General features: G+C 34.4%; 2 protein-coding genes across 3 annotated transcripts; one reads left to right on the top strand and one right to left on the bottom strand.

Moving 5' to 3' along the window:
- Positions 1-15: 15 nt before the first annotated feature.
- LOC136812550 (cytochrome b5-like) lies at positions 16-6,635 on the top strand. Of its 2 annotated transcripts, none has more exons than XM_067069085.1 (6): positions 16-290; positions 699-735; positions 3,521-3,612; positions 3,752-3,790; positions 4,589-4,614; positions 5,027-5,178. In XM_067069085.1, the coding sequence occupies exons 1-6, from the start codon at positions 183-185 to the stop codon at positions 5,043-5,045; spliced, it is 321 nt and encodes a 106-aa protein (XP_066925186.1). In that variant the 5' UTR covers positions 16-182; the 3' UTR covers positions 5,046-5,178. The 2 variants fall into 2 exon arrangements, with proteins under 2 accessions (XP_066925186.1, XP_066925179.1); XM_067069078.1 differs by lacking the exon at positions 5,027-5,178 and adding an exon at positions 5,185-6,635 and having other exon boundaries at positions 19-290.
- Positions 5,885-19,597, bottom strand: LOC136812541 (glycine receptor subunit alpha-2-like). Its single transcript, XM_067069071.1, has 10 exons — positions 19,418-19,597; positions 18,881-18,958; positions 17,719-17,786; positions 15,754-15,820; positions 12,328-12,478; positions 11,199-11,281; positions 10,750-10,887; positions 8,850-9,041; positions 7,866-7,996; positions 5,885-6,157 (listed from the first exon to the last, which is right to left on the bottom strand). The coding sequence occupies exons 1-10, from the start codon at positions 19,479-19,481 to the stop codon at positions 5,930-5,932; spliced, it is 1,200 nt and encodes a 399-aa protein (XP_066925172.1). The 5' UTR covers positions 19,482-19,597; the 3' UTR covers positions 5,885-5,929.
- Positions 19,598-19,919: the final 322 nt, after the last annotated feature.

The following is a 19,919-nucleotide window of genomic DNA, read 5'->3' as shown; positions in this document are numbered from 1 at the left end:
AGCATCGCACGTAGTAAACATCAAAAAAAGAAGCTGACTCTGCACGATCTTGCATTTTGGACTCTTCTGCTCTTGATGCTTTTGAAGGAAGGAACACTTTTTAAAGTTTTTCCAAACCTAAACCGATAGCCACTGATAAGAAAAATTTTAAGAAGCTGATACACTAAACATCACAAGAGAAAATGGCCAAAACATACAAACTTGAAGAAGTTGCAAAACATAATGATGGGCGGTCAACTTGGATGGTCATTCACAACAAAGTTTACGATGTAACTAAATTCCTTGAAGAGGTATATTTCCATCTTAATTTTACTCCTTATAATGGCTTAACAATAATTGAAACCTTCAACTATAGTGTAAAACTTGTGTTTAATGGGAGATTCGCCGTCATTCTGGGTAAAGCAAATCCCATGACTATTCATATTGGGCCATTATTCCAGAATTTGTCTGTAGCAGGGGGCAGACGACACAGCACAGGATTTCCGAGGGCAAAAGTTTTCACCAAAATTCGAAAATTCTAAGGGGAGAGAAGAAAATGTATGAATTTCCAAGGCAATTGAATTTAAAAAGGCAAAAAGAGTGGAATTTCCAATGCATTTTGCAAAAGTACATCGATTTTCATCGGATATTCCGACCACCACTGGAAAAGAAAAATAATTATCGAGGCGTAACTAAAATAAGTTTTTTTTATCTTCTAGCATCCAGGAGGAGAAGAAGTTTTGTTAGAGTTAGCAGGTAGGTCAAAGATAAAGCTCAGTATCACTCAAATAAAATTATGAGCACGAGTCTGGTAATGTCACCCAAAAAGGTGAAAAATTTTGGAAAAAATAAAGTTTTGAATTTCAGTTTTATTCCTGGATAATTTTTTTATTAATGACCTCAATTTTCAGAAAACATAAGTATCAGGGCTTAATCAAACTAGTTTGGTCCAGAAATTTGACCTAGAGTAGTTATAATCAGACAAATTTGGCAAAAAACTCTTTGTAGTTTACACTTCATTTGAGATAAAATATGCATAATCTAATGCTTGTCTTAGATTTCAGTTCATGGCTAATATATTAAGCTGCATTGGAAAGCAATTTTTACCGTCCAGTATAGCATATTTTTCAAATTATGACACTTTTTTCAAAAGAAAATCGAAAATACTAAAAAATATTCCCATAAAGTTTGACTTCATGAAAAGAAAACTGGCTATGGTCAGGTAATTTTATTCTAGATTTGAAGGACTCATCATAAGCCTTCCAAAAAACCAAAAGTTTTCTATAATTCAGTTATTCAATAAAAAATTAGAAAATGAAACCTTGTTGGTTGCGGACATAACTTTTTGTTAAATTTGGTTTAAAATAAGCAATAAACATTAAATTGAGTTTATATTTGGCTTTTAATACTTTGCTGTACTTGAACCAAAACTTAATCATTGAAATTTGTTGTCTTGAAAGATCTTTGTAACTATGATTTCCTGAAAATTGAAGATTCATTTGTAAAAGAGAATCCAATCATATAAAATCTTTTGTTAAAATCTTTTCTTAAAAGTTAAGATTCGAGCTTGACATCAACTGTTGTACATCTTCATAATCATTAAATATGATTTTTCCTTGAGAGTCACTCAACTTTTTCGATAGAAAGGATTAAATGTATAATAATGCTGTGTTGCGGACATAACTTTTTTTCTTCCAGGGTAGAACCATAGGACATTATACATCATTTATTTAAAATTTTGGAGTGTCTTTTTCTATTGCCAAAATTTAAGGAATATTATAGAGACTAAATCAATATAAAACCAAAAGATTTGGTTTGGTTTAATGTCAGTTATTACATGTTTTTCTTCGAAAAGAACAAAAGAAGACTTATTAATGATATTAGAGCTTTCTCATATTTCTAATAGAAGAACGACCCTAGAGGACACAAAAAAATTGAAAAAAAGCAAGGAAATGCATGGTTTTTACAAATGTAACTCTTTACCGTATTGCCAATGTGTTAGCATAACTGCTTTAAGAGGGTTAAAAATCTGATAAATACTTTAAATAGTTATGTCCGCAACATACAATTTGCTACAGAATATGACTCTGTTTTGAACTATTGGAGCAATTCTAACCAGTCTGTAAGTGAATGTGTAGTAGGTTATGTTGTGTGAACACTACAAAATGAATTTAACATGCAAATTAATGCATGATTTATCCTTTATTCAAGCTCGTAGGCTCAGAACCATCATTTTCAAAGAAATAAAAAGGTTATTTTTCTGTTAAAATTTTCATTTTGGACCTCAACTTGGCATCAGAGTATTTGTTTTCTATTTCTAATAGCCTAAGCACTACTTCCATATGATAAAACATCATGCCAGCTTGCAAAAACACTTTATCAGCAACATTTTTAGATGAAATAGTTATGTCCGCAACATGAAATACATATGATATGAGGTGGAAAAACTGAAATCTTGCCAATGGATAATTATCAGACTTTTTTCTGTTTTTTTCCAACTTAAAATGACCTCAAATGCAATAATTTGTCAAAATAACCTAAAAATGATGTTTGGGGGCTGAAAAAACTTCATGAATTGTTGCGGACATAACTTTTTGTTGCGGACATAACTAATTTTTGGAGAAACTGTTTTGTTTCACCGTCTCCCAACAAATAGCCTTTGAGACTTCAAATTTGTATAAAATGACCCCAAATATGACCCTTGATATAGAAAAATGATTCCGCTGAGTAAGGATAACTCCTTTGAAAATTTAAAGGATAAAATAATGTGCGGACATAACTCAAAATTGTGAACGGAAATCATACCCTGTTCACTTCAAAATGGATTATTTTTCAATGAAGGACAACTGGTATTTTAGTGTTACTTGGTTTGGTTCTCTAATGGATGGGAAGGGTTAAAAATCAAATAACTATAGATATTAACACTTTCACTTCTCTAGAAAATCAAATGTGTGCGGACATAACTTTGTGAACGGAAAAATTTATGTCCGCAACTTTTTGCATTTATTCTGGGAAAAACTTCATTTTGAAAAATCTTTTTGTAGATTTTGTTTTTATATCCATTGGCTGTAATAAAAACAAAAATCAAGTATGATCAGAGATGATTGGCCTAGATTATTAACTAATGAATTTAGACAATTTGCTAAAAACCTTATTTTCCGTTCACATTTTGATGTAAAAAGCTGTCCTGAAAAAATTGCGTACTTTGTAAAGTGAAAAAAATGACTATTTAAGCTTGCCAGTATCAAGACTGATAAAAAACATCAGCTTGTATCATTATTACATGCACCTAGATTTTTCACTGGGGCCTTAAAGTTGAAAAGTTGACAAAACCGAAAATGGGTGACATTAGCAGACTCATGCTCTTATTTATTTGATAACATTAAAAAACAAAAAAAAGCTGAAAGAGCAGAAATTTTACCTTTGTGAAAATAAATACAAACAAATTCTTCGAAATCAGATTCAGCGTAAAATATATTGTAAGCTTGCCATTTTTGGCAAAAAGTTTTTGAATATATTTTAATGCTTTTATACTATATAGGTCAGGATGGCACTGAACAATTTGAAGATGTGGGTCATTCTACCGATGCTAGAAGTTTGTTAGATGATCATTACATTGGTGATTTGCATGAGGTGGGAATGTCTTGGATATTTAAAAAAAGGTCTATTCGTTTCAGAGCCACTTTTAAAACTAATTTTAGGTTTTTCACCAATAGGATTCAAGTTTATGGTATACAGTATATGATATCCTTACAACTTTTTATTTTTATAGGATGATGTTGTAAAAGAAGCTACACCTAAAAAGACTCAGGTGAAAATCTTTATTCTGAAAATACTTTACAGTGAAAAGCTCAAAACAACTTTAAGATTCTGCTGTAGAGATCTCTTCAGATTTAACTTTTTATGGGATAAAATTTCAGATTTTGCGGAATGGAAATTAAGAAAGTCCCTATCCACAAAATATTATTAAACAAAACTTAAAAAAACGTCAAAGTAAGGCAAAAATAAAAAAATGTAGTGTTTCCGGAAACCGGCCGGGTGAAAAATATAAATCTTCTGACCCGGCCGCAGACTATGGGTTCATCATAAAGAAAATCGAGTTGACCGTTCAAACTATCAAACATTGTTTAGCTAGATATTCCCGCTTGTAAATCAAGTTCCTTAGTAGTTGATACATTAGTATTCAGGGCTTACTTCTTACTGTTTGTACATAAAAGTTATCTTTAAAGTTCTATTTCAATGATCTTAAGTGATTAAAAATAGCAACAAAAAGTTTTTTTCCGGCCGGTTGCATGAGAGCTTTTTTCCTTCACCTGCATCCTGGGAACACTACATCTTTCTATTTTCGCCTAACTGTATACTTTTTAAATGTTTGGCATCAAAGAAACGCTAATAATGCGTATGTATTTCAACAACTAACATGCAAGGTTTGGCTGGGCAGTAAAAGGCACAGGATTGTGAAAATATTGTCTCCCAACAGTGAAATTTGCAAAATTAAGTCTCCGTGAAAGATTATCCCATTAAAATACCATGGTAGTTATAAATAAAGCAGTATATATTTGTGAGATTTTTTGAAATTACGAATCCGCTGATTTCTTCATTTTTTTAGGTCACAACATCAGACAGCGAGGGAAGGTATCCAACATTTAGTTTTAATTTCTAACCACAATTAAGAGCTTACAATTAATTTACTGTACAATTTTACACAATTCACAATAATGATAATTATTTTGATGCCCTGCATACAGTGTGTCCCAAAAAAGTTGACAAGTTTTTATATAAATTAAAATCCTCATGGTTTATGTGTAATTTTATGACTTGTATACTTGATATTTCATCTTGGGACTTGATATTCATTGACAAGAAAATTTTAGTCTTATTTCAATTATTTTAAGCTAGATAATGAGTTTTTTACTTAATATAAAAATATTTCTACTTTTTTGGGGCACGCTGTATTCGAGAGAAATTTGAATAAAATCTACTAATCAATGTAACAAATTGAAAGTTCGAACAAGTTTAAAAAGATATATTTCTCCTTTTTTAACAGTGGATGTACCTTATCGTGAAAACACATGCTTCTGTATTCACCCCTTGTTTTATTGTATTCGCCAAACGTTCAGAAATTTATTGACATATGCACTAAAAACAGTCAACCAAGTTAAAAAACTGTCCAGTGAATCCAAAAATCATCCGTTTCATTTTCAGTACTTCATCGAATTGGTTGCTAATGGTTTCCGTAATGGTAGTAGGGGTTGCTATTGGATGTTTCCTCTACATGCAATCTACAAAAAGCTGATCTTTCATAACAGACGTTTTTGGATCGGTTAGATACGTAGAAAAGTATTAGAATGGTGTGTAAATTATGGAATTGATATGGTGACAATAATTCCAGGTGCCTTTAAAAAAGCACGAGACCAATGGTAAAATGACATTTTCTAATTTTGAAGTTATAAGCACATAAAATTTTCTCTTTTACTAATTATTGTAATATAAACTTAGGAAATCTTTCCTTCTTGTAGCACAAACATCTATCTTCGACTTAATCTTTGCATAAGTCCTCATTTCTTTGAACCATCCATATTTTATTTTAGTGTTAGGCCTTAATAATAAACTTTCATTATTTTTATTTAGACGGTAATTTTTTATTATTTTTGTTATTGTTATAATTTAAAATGCTAGGCAATTGTAGCTGGATATAGTAAAAATTAGAATCAATTCATTTTTAAAATATAATGTCAAATTATTTAATGATGGAATTAAATTTGATATTTTAAAATTTTATCCTGAACAATTCAAAATAAACGTTTCAGTAAAGCTATGTTATATGGAAATTAAAGTGTAATTTTTTATAAATATATTTCCAGCGGCATCATCAAAGTAAGATAACAGGGTACAGTTCTACATATCGGACATTTTTGGTTAAATATTTATCTTCTCGAAATAAACTATTTTACAAATTACTATAAGAAATGAAATAGCATATTAAAAATACTACATACATAGAAGGAAAAACATAACGACTAAGTCGGTCTAAAGGGTGTCCAGATTTCGCGTCTTTCTGTACATCATTTTGTCCAGATTTGTAATCAGTTTCTTTTGTATTAAGAAGAGTCGAACCATTTTCTTCTGTGTCATTCAATTCGATATTTTGAATGTTGCGTCTCGAGCCTTTAAAAATCTGAAGGATAAGTTCATTTTCGTTTTTAAGAAAACTTGTCCGAAGGCCCCAGAAATAACACATTTCGGAAGTTCTTAAAAAAAACCTACAAGTACCTTAAATGAGCACTGGCCTAAGGGATCGAAATGAGCTAAAGAAACACGCGACAGTGCGCAAAATTTTTTCAGCTTTCAGGATACGTTCTTATGAATACATTTTAAAGGAAGAAATTTTTTTGCCAAATTTTGACCTAGATAATCTAGAATTTGGTTTTCAACATAAAAATTAAATTTGGCGGTTGTAGGAAATTTAGGGTCAATAATGATCCCTAAATATCCTACAACCGCCAAATTTGATTTTTTCGGCCGTCCGCCATATTAAATTCCCGCCTTTAATGTATACGATGTATTTTTTACTCTAAAGAATAATTTGTGGGCAAAGTAACAGTTAGAGTTATGTATTTGCTTGAAGATTCAAAATAAAATGCTTGTTTCAACTATTCAACTTTGAATTTTTGCGTCGTACATTTCACAATCACATCGCAAATGACGAAATGCGATACGTTAATTCAATCCCTGGACCTTGACGGCCGACGGGGATGTGCAAAAAGTCGACCTTGTCAGATTTCAATGTTTGGTAAATTTGGAACCCTGTCAGAACGAAAATACCAAATTCCCATTTGAACAAAAATGACTAAAAGCAGACGAAAAATTGGAAAAGTTTTTGTGAGATACACATTCTGAAATTTAGTTAAATCAAATTTTTGGAAAAAAACGAAAATTTAAAAAAAGAAGAAAAAAATCGTGTTGGACGGTATTGGATGAAGTTTGATCGCCATCAAACATTTCATCCAACATTTGCGTTATCTGATATTCCAATGGCGTATTCGCAGCCGCCCACGCTAAAGCTCTAAAGGAGCGGACCAATATACCATCGGAGACCTATAGTAGTCATCGTTTGATGTACCGCATCACAGTCGTGTCTAGCTGTCCTTATACTTTTTGATTGACTATCGGTTGCACCCGATTGAATTTAGCATGAAAATCTCTGCTGCCTGAGAAACCTTACAGAAAAATGAAAAATGGTAACCCAAAGGTTCCAGATGTTAAAATTTTCCCAACCTTCAGAGCTTTAGCGTGTCGGAAGAAAATTTCTACATCGAGTACCAGATAAACATTTGCGGCGAGATCAAAGAAACTCTCTCGTTGAATTGTGTAATTTTTCGTGTTGGATTGGTTTGGTGGTACTTTTTTCTTTATTTTTTTGAATTTTCATTTTTTTCCAAGTCATGTCGGATGAAATGTTGGATCGGCCTTGATTTTTGCTTCATCCAACGCAAGTTTTTCCATCAAACATTTCATCCAATATTTGAAAATCATGTTGGATGAAATGTTGGACTGGTTTGCCCTGGCCTTAACAAAAAGAACATTTAGTGAAAAATAACACCTTTTTATTATATTTTCAAATTTTCAACCAAATCCGATAATTATAGACTAAAACCAGTACTCAACCTCGTCCCCGTGTATCCCAGGCTTTATTTACGTTACTGATTGACGCCAGAGAATATTATCTAGCGCCATCAGTAAGCATAAAAAAGCTGATAATGCGCAGGGAACGAGGTTGACCAGTACCAGTACAAAGAGGAAGAAAATTCCGTTTATTTTGCTTGTTTGCCAAGATCGTACTCATTTTTTTTTTTGACAAAAACTTACAAATTGAAATATAATACCTTTGACAAATTGGGTGTTTGAATGGCAGCGATGTATTCCAGCATGACGGTCAAAATGAAAGTGATATTGACCAGCAGATAAACCTCGATTGCTGTCGTGTACGGAACCTTCGTATACATCGCACTTGCTCCTAAAAGTGAAAGTATTTCTATTGTCTGTGGAAATTTAGTAACTCACACTTGGTCCTAAACGTAAAAGAAAATTTATGATTCCATCGTGCAATGGAGTCTGCATAACTAAAACACGTACGGGAAAGACACACATTTGTTCGAGTTGAGGAAATTTCGAGTTATGGAGTAAGGGTTACCGTAACTTGGTCTAATGTCGACATCCCTTATCTAATTCCGACACCCTTTTTATCAGCTGAAATTGATAGAAAGGTTGAAACTGTTTTTCTTGGCTTAGTGGTCACAGAGGAATAATCCTTTTTCCATCAGTGACTCAAACTCTCATATTATTCCTGTCTCTAAAGAAGGGTGTCGGAATTAGACGAGAGATGTCGATACTAGACCAACTTACGGTATAAGGTATTGCTAACTGTGGGGACAATAAGATTTGTTCAAGTTAAAGAGACTCCATTGTATTCGCACAAGTGATAAAATAATAAGTTAAAACTTTGAAATATAAGAGACAAACGATTTAAAACTCAGAGTTAAAATCTATTCGTCTAACCTAATTTAGAGCGCTTCCAAAATACTTGTGGTTATAAGATTTCGTGGGAATTTCCCTTTTGTCTCAAATATTATGGCCAGGATTGTAGGTACAAATATTTAGAAACATTCAAAAGTGTTATGTGTTATAATTTCTTGAAGGTGACTTGAACAGCTTTTTTAAAGTAATGTTTTCAATAGCCGAAATTTGAAGTGTTTGGCAGGAATTATAGAAATTCTGTTTGTCATTAATATGCGAAAGAGTATCATTTTAGAGCAAAAACCTTCCCAAATTTATCAACGCCAACAGAATAGTTCAACACTTGAATTTACCTTGTAAGATGAAAGCACTTGCCAAGAAATTCGTAACGATGATACCAACTCGAGCAGGATAAGTGTTGACAGGTAACCAGAACGTACCCCAAGTCATAATCACCAGAAATGAACTTGGAACGTACGAACGAAAGATGTAGTAAGAGACAGTTCGTTCCACGTGTAAGTATATGTGGAGTAGTTGGAAGAACTCTGAATGAGAAGCAATAAAAGAAATCAGTCAGTCTTTGAAATACTTTGTCCGGTGTTTATACAAAGATAGGTGCTGGGTATGTGCAGACGGTAAAGGTCGTTTTTAACCTTCTCAAAGCCTCTCAAAGTATTACAAAAAACAGCACAAAGTAAAAAATAGTTTTTCACAAGGTCGGGGTTTTCCTTTTTTGATCTCTTAGCGACCGTAGTGCAGTGGTAGAGCATCCGGCTACGGTTCGCAAGGTTGTGGGTTCAACCCCCAGCCGGGTCATACCAAAGATTTCCAAAATGGTACTTGATGCCTCTCTGCTTGATGCTCAGCAACTAAGAGAAGGATCAAGGGTAAGTGGAGAAATCCAAGGAGAAAGAGTGGCGCCCTCCCCTACTTTCGGGTAGATAGCTATCGAAAGAGGAGCCTTCGGGTCGCCTCCGACTGCGGTCGCAGACTTACTTACTTTTTGATCTCATTGAGAGTACGAAAGTAAGTAAGAAATCTCTCCAAAGTTAGACAGCTTTCAAAAATTTTCTGTCAGGGTCATTTTTTTGCTGATTTTGTCACTTTAAAGGTCGTTTCCCTTAAGCCACGTCCACACATTCCCAAAGTTCTCCAACCCTAGTACTCCCAGAGCTTTGGTTTGTTGTTTGTTTGTTGAAGAGATATCGCACTTACAATCCAAAAGTTCCCCGAACAATCAAACACGCCGGTGTTGCATTTTAAGGAGTAACGGCCGAGTAGTCAAGACGTCAGCGTCTAAAACCAGGAATTCCCGGTTCGAGCCCCGCTTCGCTTCCGTTCAGTTCGAAGATAGCCGAGCCGACTGGCCGTGGACCCCGTGAAAACAATCGAATCACTGTCTCTAGAAATTGGGGCCTTCAATTTAAAAGTACTCGGGTAAATTAATGCGTGTCCAAATTTTCGTTAATTCTTCGGACCCATCGTCACCCCTCCTAGCATAATAAATTATACCTTTAAAGAAGCGCATTACGATGTAGAACATGAAAATCGGTGTTACTTAAATTTAGGCTTTGCCAATTTTGCGAAAAACCGCAAAAACCAAAAAATGCTAACGTCAGCAAAACTTGTTTTTTAAATAACTCCAGTTTGCCTAATGGTATGAACATGAAATTTGGACCAAAGCTGCACATTATTAAAAGGATCATTATGAAAAAAGATTTTTTTGAAATTTTGCTGATGTCTGCACTTTATTGCAAATTTTCGTATTTTGCTGATTTCTGCTGACGTCAGCAAAATTTGAAAAAAATGATTATGCAAAAATGTTTTTATTACTGATATGCAACTTTGGTCCAAATTTCATGTTTATACCATTAGCCAAACTGGAGTTATTTAAAAAACAAGTTTTGCTGACGTCAGCATTTTTTGGTTTTTGCGGTTTTTCGCAAAATTGGCAAAACCTAAATTTAAGTAACACCGATTTTCATGTTCTACATAGTAATGCGCTTCTTTAAAGGTATAATTTATTATGCTAGGAGGGGTGACGATGGGTCCGAAGAATTAACGAAAATTTGGACACGCATTAATTTACGATTTACCCAAGTAAAAAAGTACGAAAGCCTCAACCTCGTTCCCTGTGCATTATCAGCTTTTTGATGCTAACTGATAGCGCTAGATAATTCTCTGGCGTCAATCAAATAACGTAAATAAAGCCTGGGATACACGGGGACGAGGTTGCAAAAACAACATCCTTACCACCAGTCATATAATTTGTCACATCAGAGGAAGCATCAATGCTGGTCAATTTGTAGCCTTCAACTTGAATGTTTTCTGGTTTATATTCAATGGGTGCTTGGTGCCAAGAAATGTTCAACTCGTTACCTTGGTATGCGTCTGTAGAAGATTCAAGAAAAAAATTTAACTTGTACACAACCTTGGATAAACGTTTTTTTATATAAGATCAACCAAAATTTTTGACGCCTTCAGCCGTTCTTAACTTTTTGAATTTAAAGCCTCAAAATGTTCTTATTTTCATCATTTTGTGAGTATTTTTATCCATTTTCCTAAGAAATCGGGTGTTTTGGAGTCCGCAAAGTCTTAAAATGTTCTTAACTTGTTCTAAACATTTTGGCCATCGAAGCTTTATGTTCTTATATAGTTTGTTCTTATAAAAGAAAATATGAATTGAAATAAAAAAGACTTACAGCTCTCCATAGAAAGGGCACATGTTTGGTGATCCATCGGATAATTCTGTAGATTCATGTTACACGAACAAATTGAACTTATTCTATTGTAAAAAAAGTGTAAAGCTGACTCTCTCTAATTCGATCTTCAAGGGAGCAAAAAAATTATCCGAATTAAAGAAAAGTTCGATTTACAGAGAATAAGTTACATGTTTTTTTTTATAAGCAAGTGTCTGCCCCTTGGTCAGGCTATCGTGTAAGCTTAAGTTCTCAAGCATCCAAGCATAGCTTATGCTTATTACATGCTTATGAATCATGATTATGATTCACCTTGAGCTAAGTTTTAGTGAAATTTTGGGAGCAGTGGAATGTAGGAAACCACGGAAAGTCTATTTTTTTACTTGACCTCTACCAAACCTTTTTAAATCGATAAAAATGACAACTTGAAAAATATTCCAGGCTGACATATATGCTTATGTTATAGTTAGGAATTTTGCAAATCTGAGCCTTCATATGCTTATAAGCGTTATGCTTATAAAAAAAAATGTAAATTTTCTCCAGCTGAGGGAGCCAATATTCTAGTTCGAATTACAGAGAGACACAAGTATCAGATTCGAATTAGAGTGAGTTAACTGTAATTTATAAAATGTAAAATTAATTATAGTCCCCTCTTTCGTACGCTCATAAAGGAGGTTCGAAAAATTGTTCAACTTTATGGAGAGATTGCATCATTTGTAGAGTTTAGAGTTTCTGAACTGAAGGGGCAAAAAACTGTATTTGTGTTTTGGATGGAATTTCAATTTTGATCTGGTAAAACCAACGACGATACTAGGTCGACAGTTTCAGTCAATTTAACCAGAATCAGTATATCAAATTGATGTAACTTTTCGAAACAAAGGAATGATTTGTTAAAAACATCGAGTGAGTACAGACCTATGAAAGATTTTCTTTCTAAAGTTGAATTTTCTTTTTCATAAGCGGTATCTCATGAGGCCTCCCTGTCAAGCTTTTGTTTTGTAAAGATCATACCATATGTATCAAAATGATAACCCGAGCTACGAAAATTTTCAATGATGTGGCTCCCATAAAAAAACATACAAATGTGTATTTCAATTTTTATTTTAGAGTTCTGTTCTCTCGCATCTCTTACCTTGCGCTCATGTAAACGTTACCATCATGATTTATAGTTGTTCGAATGGATTGTTGAAACGATTGGTGCATCTTGACTTCTTTCGAATTCCGAACAAACAAATCCGGTAACCAAATCAAATCTTTTGGATTTCCTCCAAACGTTATCTTCCCTGACAGAAAAAATTAGATAGTCTGTCGGAAACCTTTGACACGTAGTTCCTGAATTCGATCTTTCTGCAAAGTCTTCAGGAACGGCTTGGGTCAGCAGGGCAGACCGAACATACAGTTTTCTGTGATCATAATTTGATAGCTTAAAAAATGTCGAGAAAACAATTATTTCGACGCTGAAATTTGGGAATTCTAAATATCACGTCTAAAGATATGGATGTTTTAGAAATGAAAAGACGGGCATTTTTTCAACAAAAAGTTCACACTGTGATTGTGTCACTTCTGAGCGTTACGAGAAGGGGTGTGTAGGTGTTATCTGACTCTCCCGCCAACAGTACAGGATGTCCCGGAAAAAAGTCCTATCTTAGAACACTACACGTTTTTTTTTAAGAAACTAGTTTTACCAAGCAGCCTCAATGTTTCTTAAGAAATCGACCTTTTGAGCCTTAAATGTTTCTTACATGTTTCTAAACTTTTTGAAAAAATCAGCCACATGGAAGGCTGGATTGGAAGGTTCTTAAGAAAAACCGAATTAAAAAATGTTATTTTCTCTTCTCAGCCTCAGCATGTTTCTTAAATGTTTCTTAGTTTTTAGGCATTCTGAGCCTCATGTTTCTTAAAAGTGTGTTTCTTGAAGAAGAAAAAAAACGTGTACTACAAGTAGAAACATTTTTGTAGTCATTTTCTGACATACGATTTTTTTCCGGTGTCACAGGAAATAAGTACTCCCCGAAAAAAGTACTCCCCAGTACTTATTTCCCAGGAGATAAGTACTCCCCAGTACAAATTTCCTAGGAGATAGGTACTCCTAGGGGTACTTATTTCCTAGGAAATTCGTACCCTCCTCAGGAAAAAAGTACCCCCTGTTCTCAACTTCAGTCGAGCTACAATCTGACAATGTAGTATGTCCTAAATCTTTGGGGTAGCCTGGAGACTTCAAAAATGGTCGGATTTGGCTGAAATTTTGCACGCTTGATCCTTGGGTGAATATCTGGGGGTGTTTATTTCATCTTTTGAAAACTTTGATTTTTGGGGCCTAGGGACGAGTTTTTCGCCAAAACGAGGCTAAAACTTTGGGGCAGCCTGGAGACGTCGAAAATGGTTGGATTTTGCTGAAATTTGGCACACTTGTTCCTTGGTGTGTTTGTATGTTCATTTTTTTTCAAAATTTTGATTTTCGGGGCCTGGGGACGATAGTTTATTTGAGCCCAGTGTGGTTCGCACGTTCGGCTATTTACTACATTTTTTGAGATTATACCTTAATTTTAATGACTAGATCAGCAGATATTTTAATCTTAATATCGTGAATTATCAAGAATTTTTGCTGACTCAGCAGTTTTTTGGTGTTTTTATCGACCTAAAAGGCGAGAGATCGAGACAAATTCTAGAAAACCACACAATTTTGAATACTATTAAGTCAGGACTATCCGATTGGATAAATTGCGATGGATAGATTGCGTCATCGGAAATTACCACAAATGTCGATTTCTTTATGCCTAAAACTAGCCATTTCTTGGCACCACGTGGTCGAAATCTTAAAAGTGACCCCGTTTTCTTTATCTATTCTCCAGACTAAATCCGTTGGAAGCATCAAATATATCATTTTCAGAATTCAAAAGATCTTTAGTAAAGGTAGAGGAAGGGGGCTTGATGACTTTTGTCGAGTATATAAAATTTTGAATAATAGTTATTAAAGTGCAATGCAGAGTCTTCTTTTTTTCAGATTCTGCAGGAAATATAAGTACTCCCTTACTGGGGGTACAAATTTCCCAGAGGGGGTATCAATTTCCTAGGAAAAAAGTACTGGGGAGTATGTTTTTCCTGGGAAAAATGTACTCCGGGAGTACTTTTTTCCAGGGAGTACTTATTTTTCGTTACACCGGGACACCCTGTATGAAAGAAACGACTTAGAGCCAGATTTTTTAGCTAGCATACTAGACTAATAAACTTGAAAAATGAATCTTACTGAAGGAAGAAATAGGCCTTTTCATAAATAATTTGAGTACATCGACTGCCTCTTTTTGAAACCATAACCAAGGTGATCAGATCCCTTGAGGCGCCAAGTGCTATGTTTTAAATAGAGCCAACTACGTTTGAAGAACTCATCAGGGAATCAATTAACATAGCAATATTTTGAAAACGAGGCAAGCGTTGCTCGTGACGTAGTTTATGAAAAGGCTCATAACTCAAAAGGTTGGCAGAACCCAGGGGGGGGTGGCTACTCGATTTCGAAACGACAGTATGTTCCGCGCAAAATCTGCTTTTCAAAATCGTACTCTTATTACAGTGCATTTTTGGATGCTGAAAAACCCCACCCTTAAGCGCAGCACATGACGTAGGCCAGATCATATGAGTGACACCCCTCCCGGGTAGCAGAATGCCTGCTAAATTTGAATTTTAAGCCAAGGGTCGCCACTTTAACATCGTGAAACTATCATATCGAAATTTAAACATAATGAAGTATAGAGGTCCGAAAGGCTAAAATGCCGAAACCTAAAAGCTTGCATTGTACAAGGCTCTTGCAAAATTAGGTCAAAGTTCGAAAAAACCTTTTATACGCCTACTTTCTAGAAAGGTAAAATGTGGGTCGAGACTCGGCTGTTGTTTGTTTGTTTCTTTTTTTCCCTTTTTTTATAAACTAGGCCATAGAATATACTTACAATGAAATTGAAGTTTGAAATTTTTAATGAAAAACATAACAGTTGACGCTCTCGCATTCGATTTTCAAGGGAAATTTTCATGAAATAACAGAACGTATCGAATGGTAGAGCATTATTTTTGAGAATATTCCTATTCGACGGTAACTTTCAATACTACATGTTTTTTTTATAAGCAAGTGTCTGCCCCTTGGTCAGGCTATCGTGTATGCTTAAGTTTTCAAAGCATCCAAGCATAGCTTATGCATATTACATGCTTATGAATCATGATTATGATTCACCCTATGCTTATAAGCGTTATGCTTATAAAATAACATGTATATCGAATAATAGTACGTGCCGAAGAGTAGAACTTCGAATTAAAGAGCATCATCAAATGTACCTTTTCTTAAATAAAAAATACAGTTGACTCTCGCTAATTCGAACTCGAACGGGAAATCAAATCTGCTCGAATTACAGAGAGAATTCAATTACAATTTCAATTACAAATAAATTTCGAATTAAAGAAAGTACTATTTTAAGAGGGTTTCTCTTTGACGGGGACTGGGAATATGCTCGGATTATAGGAAGGTTTTAATAATAGAAGTTCGAGTGAGCGAGGGTATACTGTAATAATGTACCTTTTTCAGGGAAGACAAGCCGCTCATCCACCCACCATTGTCGCAAGTAATAATCCAATCTGAAGGTCTGGAAAGGAAAAAAAAGGGGGCCGTTTACTCTAACAATGTTGAACTTCTTCAGCTTATACAAAGACTGCCTCGTTTTGAAACCATTACCACGGTGATTAAATCCATTCAGTCTTCAAGTGATACTTTTATAAAAGAGTATATTTCTTGCCCCTTGGTCAGGCTCGTGTATGCATAACTTATGCTTATGATTCACTCCGAGCCAAGATTTTAGTGAAATTTCAGAAATTTTGTAAAAATCTGTTCAGATTTCGGGAGCAATGGAATCTAGGAAACCGTGGAATGTCTTTTTTTACTTAACCTAGATAAAAAATGACAATTTGAAAAAGATTTCAGGCTGACATATATGCTTATGTTATGCTTAGGAATTCTGCAAATCTGAGCCTTCATATGCTTATAAAAAAAACATGTAACAATATTTTGGAAAACGAGGTAAGCGTTGCTCTTGACCTTGACGTAATTTATGAAAAGAACTATTCTCGTTAGAAAGAAGGAGGTTCGAAAGAAGGAACTTCGTGTGAATTGCCCCAAATGTTTTCCTCTAATGGGAAAGTGACCTTACTATTAAAAGGTCGCAAGAGAGTAAAAGAACCGAAGATTCCCTTAATGATAGGTTTTTTAAATCCGTTCCCGACAGGCATAGACGTCAATGTTATGTAGAAAATAAGTTTATACTTCAATTCGATAATTTGGTTGATCTCTAAATTTAACTTTATCCACTGTTGTTCATATTCTCATCAAAAGTGACCCTTATCCTAAATTTTCTTTCGGAAAAAAAGTTTTTTCCATATAAGGTTAAGGTAAGGTTTGTTCTTCGTGTTGTTAGACGAGATGATCGAAAAAAAGGCTTGTAGACCAGATGGCTTACCCTAAAGTATAATACCATATACGTTAAAAAAGAAATGGAAAAATCGATGTTTATTTCGGAAAGCGCTAAGCGACTTATAAAAGTATCTGTTTCTCTAGCTGATTATTTTGTTGTTGTAAAACACAAGAGTTTTGACCCCACGCAACAGAAAAGTTTAACAGGAGGATTGAAGGATTTGAGACTCAAAAGATTTTGAGAGCCTGTACTTGTTGTAGTATACTTTTTTTGCTCAGAATTTCATGCTCCATCGGATGATAACAATCATTTCTGTTGAATTCGACTTTTAAAAATGGTCAATTTTTTACTCATTTTGGGGGTTAAGAGTTTTAGTTTTGCCTACAACGTCAGTTATTTTGGAAAAAAAAACTTTTTCCAGGCCTAATTCGCGGGCCCCTCTCAAAAAAGTTTCAAAATCCTATCTACTTTCGAACAAATCACATGTATTTGAGTCCCACGAAAGGTGCTACGAATCCTAAGGGTTTGCCCCCCCTACTATATCGGGTCTGTTAATAGAGATGAGGATGAAATGGATTTGATTAGGTAGCTTCTCGAAAAAGGGACTTCTGCTGGAAAAAAGTTTTCTGTTTTTTCCCTTGTCTTCTTAATTTTCCTACTTAGATTCTCTATAGCTCTCCACTAATCAAGCAGAATCTTGGAAAATTTAGCAAAGTTCGACCATTTTCAGGGGTTTTACTGTGTTTTTGGTAGGCTGGCGAATAAAAAAATTAACTCTAGCGATTTCTAGATTCTAGGCCGGCAAATTCTTAGCAAGTGCAGTGTATTGATTAGCGTAAATATGTACTTGAGGCGGCGAACCGAAATTTTCAAACGGCGAATTGTAATTTTTTTGGTGCCTTGGACCGGCGAAATTCGCCGTTCAACGGGCCCTACATTTTAATTTGGATAATACCCCTCAAAGACAAAAAACAGGGGTAACTGTCGGACGGAATTTCATACACGATACGCATCACTTTTATCAAAATCAAACGAAAAAACGAAAAAACTGACAAACGAAAAAACAAATCACTTACAAAATCTTTTTCGTTGATTGGACCAACTGCTACCACTGATATTTGAACTTCCAAATCGAGTGTCCCATCTTTTAGATGTAAAAATAAATTAAAGCTTAGAGTAAGCTTAGTTAAATTAGCTCATTTTATTCCGAATTAAAAGACTTTGAAAAAATAACACCAGATATCAACTAGGATTTCTACATCAATTAGCTCATTAACACAGTTAGGGCGTGTCTAGATTTTTTAGAAACAGAAATATCCCGAATCCGCGATTCACTTATGGATTTTTAGATAACCTATACCTTAAGGTCTCAGGACCCGGTTGTGACGTAATTAAATATTAACCTAAAAAATAATCATCAAAGAAAGTGTGAATTATGACGTCATCAAATTATGACGTCATAAATCGTAAAAAAACTCTCTAAGTACACGTTGAATCTTTGTCAAATTTGGACCAAAGATGCATCTTAATGAACCGAAATTCAATCGCACAATCCTTTTCCTCTTAATTCAAAAGTCGTGAAAGTTATTACTTGTTCTTTGTAATTGAGTGTAATTTGCGTGCAAGCGTAATAAACGCAAAGGGTGATGGGGTTGAATTTCAGTCAAACTAAAAAATCAATGTCTATTTTTAGATTCGCGACGGTATGCTATTCGATCAAAGTATTACGTCATGATTACAATTTCTTTAATTATAGATTTTGGGGGTGATATTTAATTAGGTAACAACCTGAGTCATAAACTTCAACATATAGAGGTACTTTAGAGCCCTAAGTGGATATCTGAATGGCTTCTATTGGTAGCGAAAACTTAGGGTAAACTGTTAGGTTTTTGAGACTTGCCCTAAGTCACTCGAGAGAACACGTGATTTGGTGGAAGCCTGTAATTTAGACAAGATCGATATCAACGTTCGTTCCCCGCGTATTATTGGCTTTTTGATGCTTACTGATAGCGTCAGATAATTTCTTCTGGTGTCTTATCAGTAACGTAAATAAAGCCTGGAATACACGGGAAAACAAGTCTCAAAGTGTGCAAATTTCACGACCGAAGTAAGAGGAAATAAGCTACACATGCCTCATTAGAGATAAGCATAAAAAGTTTGATTATTCTATGAGGACTACAGTTCTCCGCCACAGTTATTTTCAAATAAATTTTAGTTTTTCCTCAAAAATATACCTACTTCTGCCAAACGGTTTGACTCTTTTATCATATGATGTTTTTAGAATCTTCGTCAAAGAACTTGAAGCGACTCCGTCATCTGGAATATAAAAGAAAATGTGTCAGTGTTTTAGTGTTCTAGTGTGTTAGTTTCAACACCCCGGGGGCACCTAGGTAAGCAAAGGGCACGGTTGTGCGCCGCTTTTTTACCCTGGAAGTACATGTGAGGGTTGGAAAAATCAGAAAATTATTCACACTTAGGGTCAGAAGATTAGGAACAAACTAGAACAAGGACATAAAGCTCTGACGGCAAAAATATCAAGAGAGAACATTTTAAAGTTTTGCAGATTTAAAACGACCAAATTTATTTTAAAAATTGCACAAAAACGCTCTTAAAATGGTAAAATTAGGGACATTTTTAGAGTCAAACCTCAAAAAAATTAAGAACACCCGAAGGCTTCAGAAGAATTTTGGAGTAATGTAGTAGCGTAGTGTAGTAATTCTCCTGTTCAAAAGATCTGGTTTTATCAGAAAGATAAAAAAATAGGTATAAGATCACCTCCATTTGTTGATAACACTTTGCAAGCAAAAATGAACCAAGAAAATAATTCGAAGTACAACATTGTAATATTCTTGCAAATCAATGAATGGTGAAGAACTAAGAAAAGTTGTTATAGATCCAATGTTTTGAAATAAAGGAAAGTTAGACGAGAGACAACTTCAAATATTATTTTGGTTTCCCACTTTGACTCTATCAAAAACAATCTTTATAAAAAATTCAAATTCCCAATTCCGAAATTTTAAAATGTTGATATATAGCATGAGAAAATTATTTTTTAATTAAAATCTCCATAGTCAAAAAAGAGCAATCAACAGGCAAACAAATTATAGCAATTAAAGTTTAGACTGATTTATTCTTAAGTTCCAAAACCACTTCACTGTTTGAACATAAATGTGCGACCGCGTTTAGCCGTTTTAAGGAGTGTTTCAGAGACAATATTTTTCCGATCTTTAGTTCAAGTTAAGTTTAGTCCCTTTTATCAAATTCATATCGATTCATC

Source organism: Clytia hemisphaerica, unplaced genomic scaffold, assembly GCF_902728285.1.
Source record: "Clytia hemisphaerica strain Z4C2 unplaced genomic scaffold, Clytia hemisphaerica genome assembly, whole genome shotgun sequence".
Lineage (NCBI taxonomy): Eukaryota > Metazoa > Cnidaria > Hydrozoa > Leptothecata > Clytiidae > Clytia > Clytia hemisphaerica.
The sequence above is the reverse complement of the archived record's forward strand: the minus strand, read 5'-3'. Positions and strand labels throughout refer to the sequence as shown.

What these genes read in the sequence shown, in the direction of transcription:
- LOC136812541 (XM_067069071.1), bottom strand. Translation starts at nt 19,481, where the DNA reads ATGTTGTACTTCGAATTATTTTCTTGGTTCATTTTTGCTTGCAAAGTG. An exon ending in AGTGTTATCAACAAATGGAG is followed by an intron (nt 18,959 to 19,417) that starts GTGATCTTATAC and finishes TTTATATTCCAG; the next exon opens with ATGACGGAGTCGCTTCAAGT. An exon ending in AAACACCCAATTTGTCAAAG is followed by an intron (nt 6,158 to 7,865) that starts GTATTATATTTC and finishes CTTATCCTTCAG; the next exon opens with ATTTTTAAAGGCTCGAGACG.
- LOC136812550 (XM_067069078.1), top strand. Translation starts at nt 183, where the DNA reads ATGGCCAAAACATACAAACTTGAAGAAGTTGCAAAACATAATGATGGG. An exon ending in AGTTTTGTTAGAGTTAGCAG is followed by an intron (nt 736 to 3,520) that starts GTAGGTCAAAGA and finishes TATACTATATAG; the next exon opens with GTCAGGATGGCACTGAACAA. An exon ending in ACATCAGACAGCGAGGGAAG is followed by an intron (nt 4,615 to 5,184) that starts GTATCCAACATT and finishes TTTCATTTTCAG; the next exon opens with TACTTCATCGAATTGGTTGC.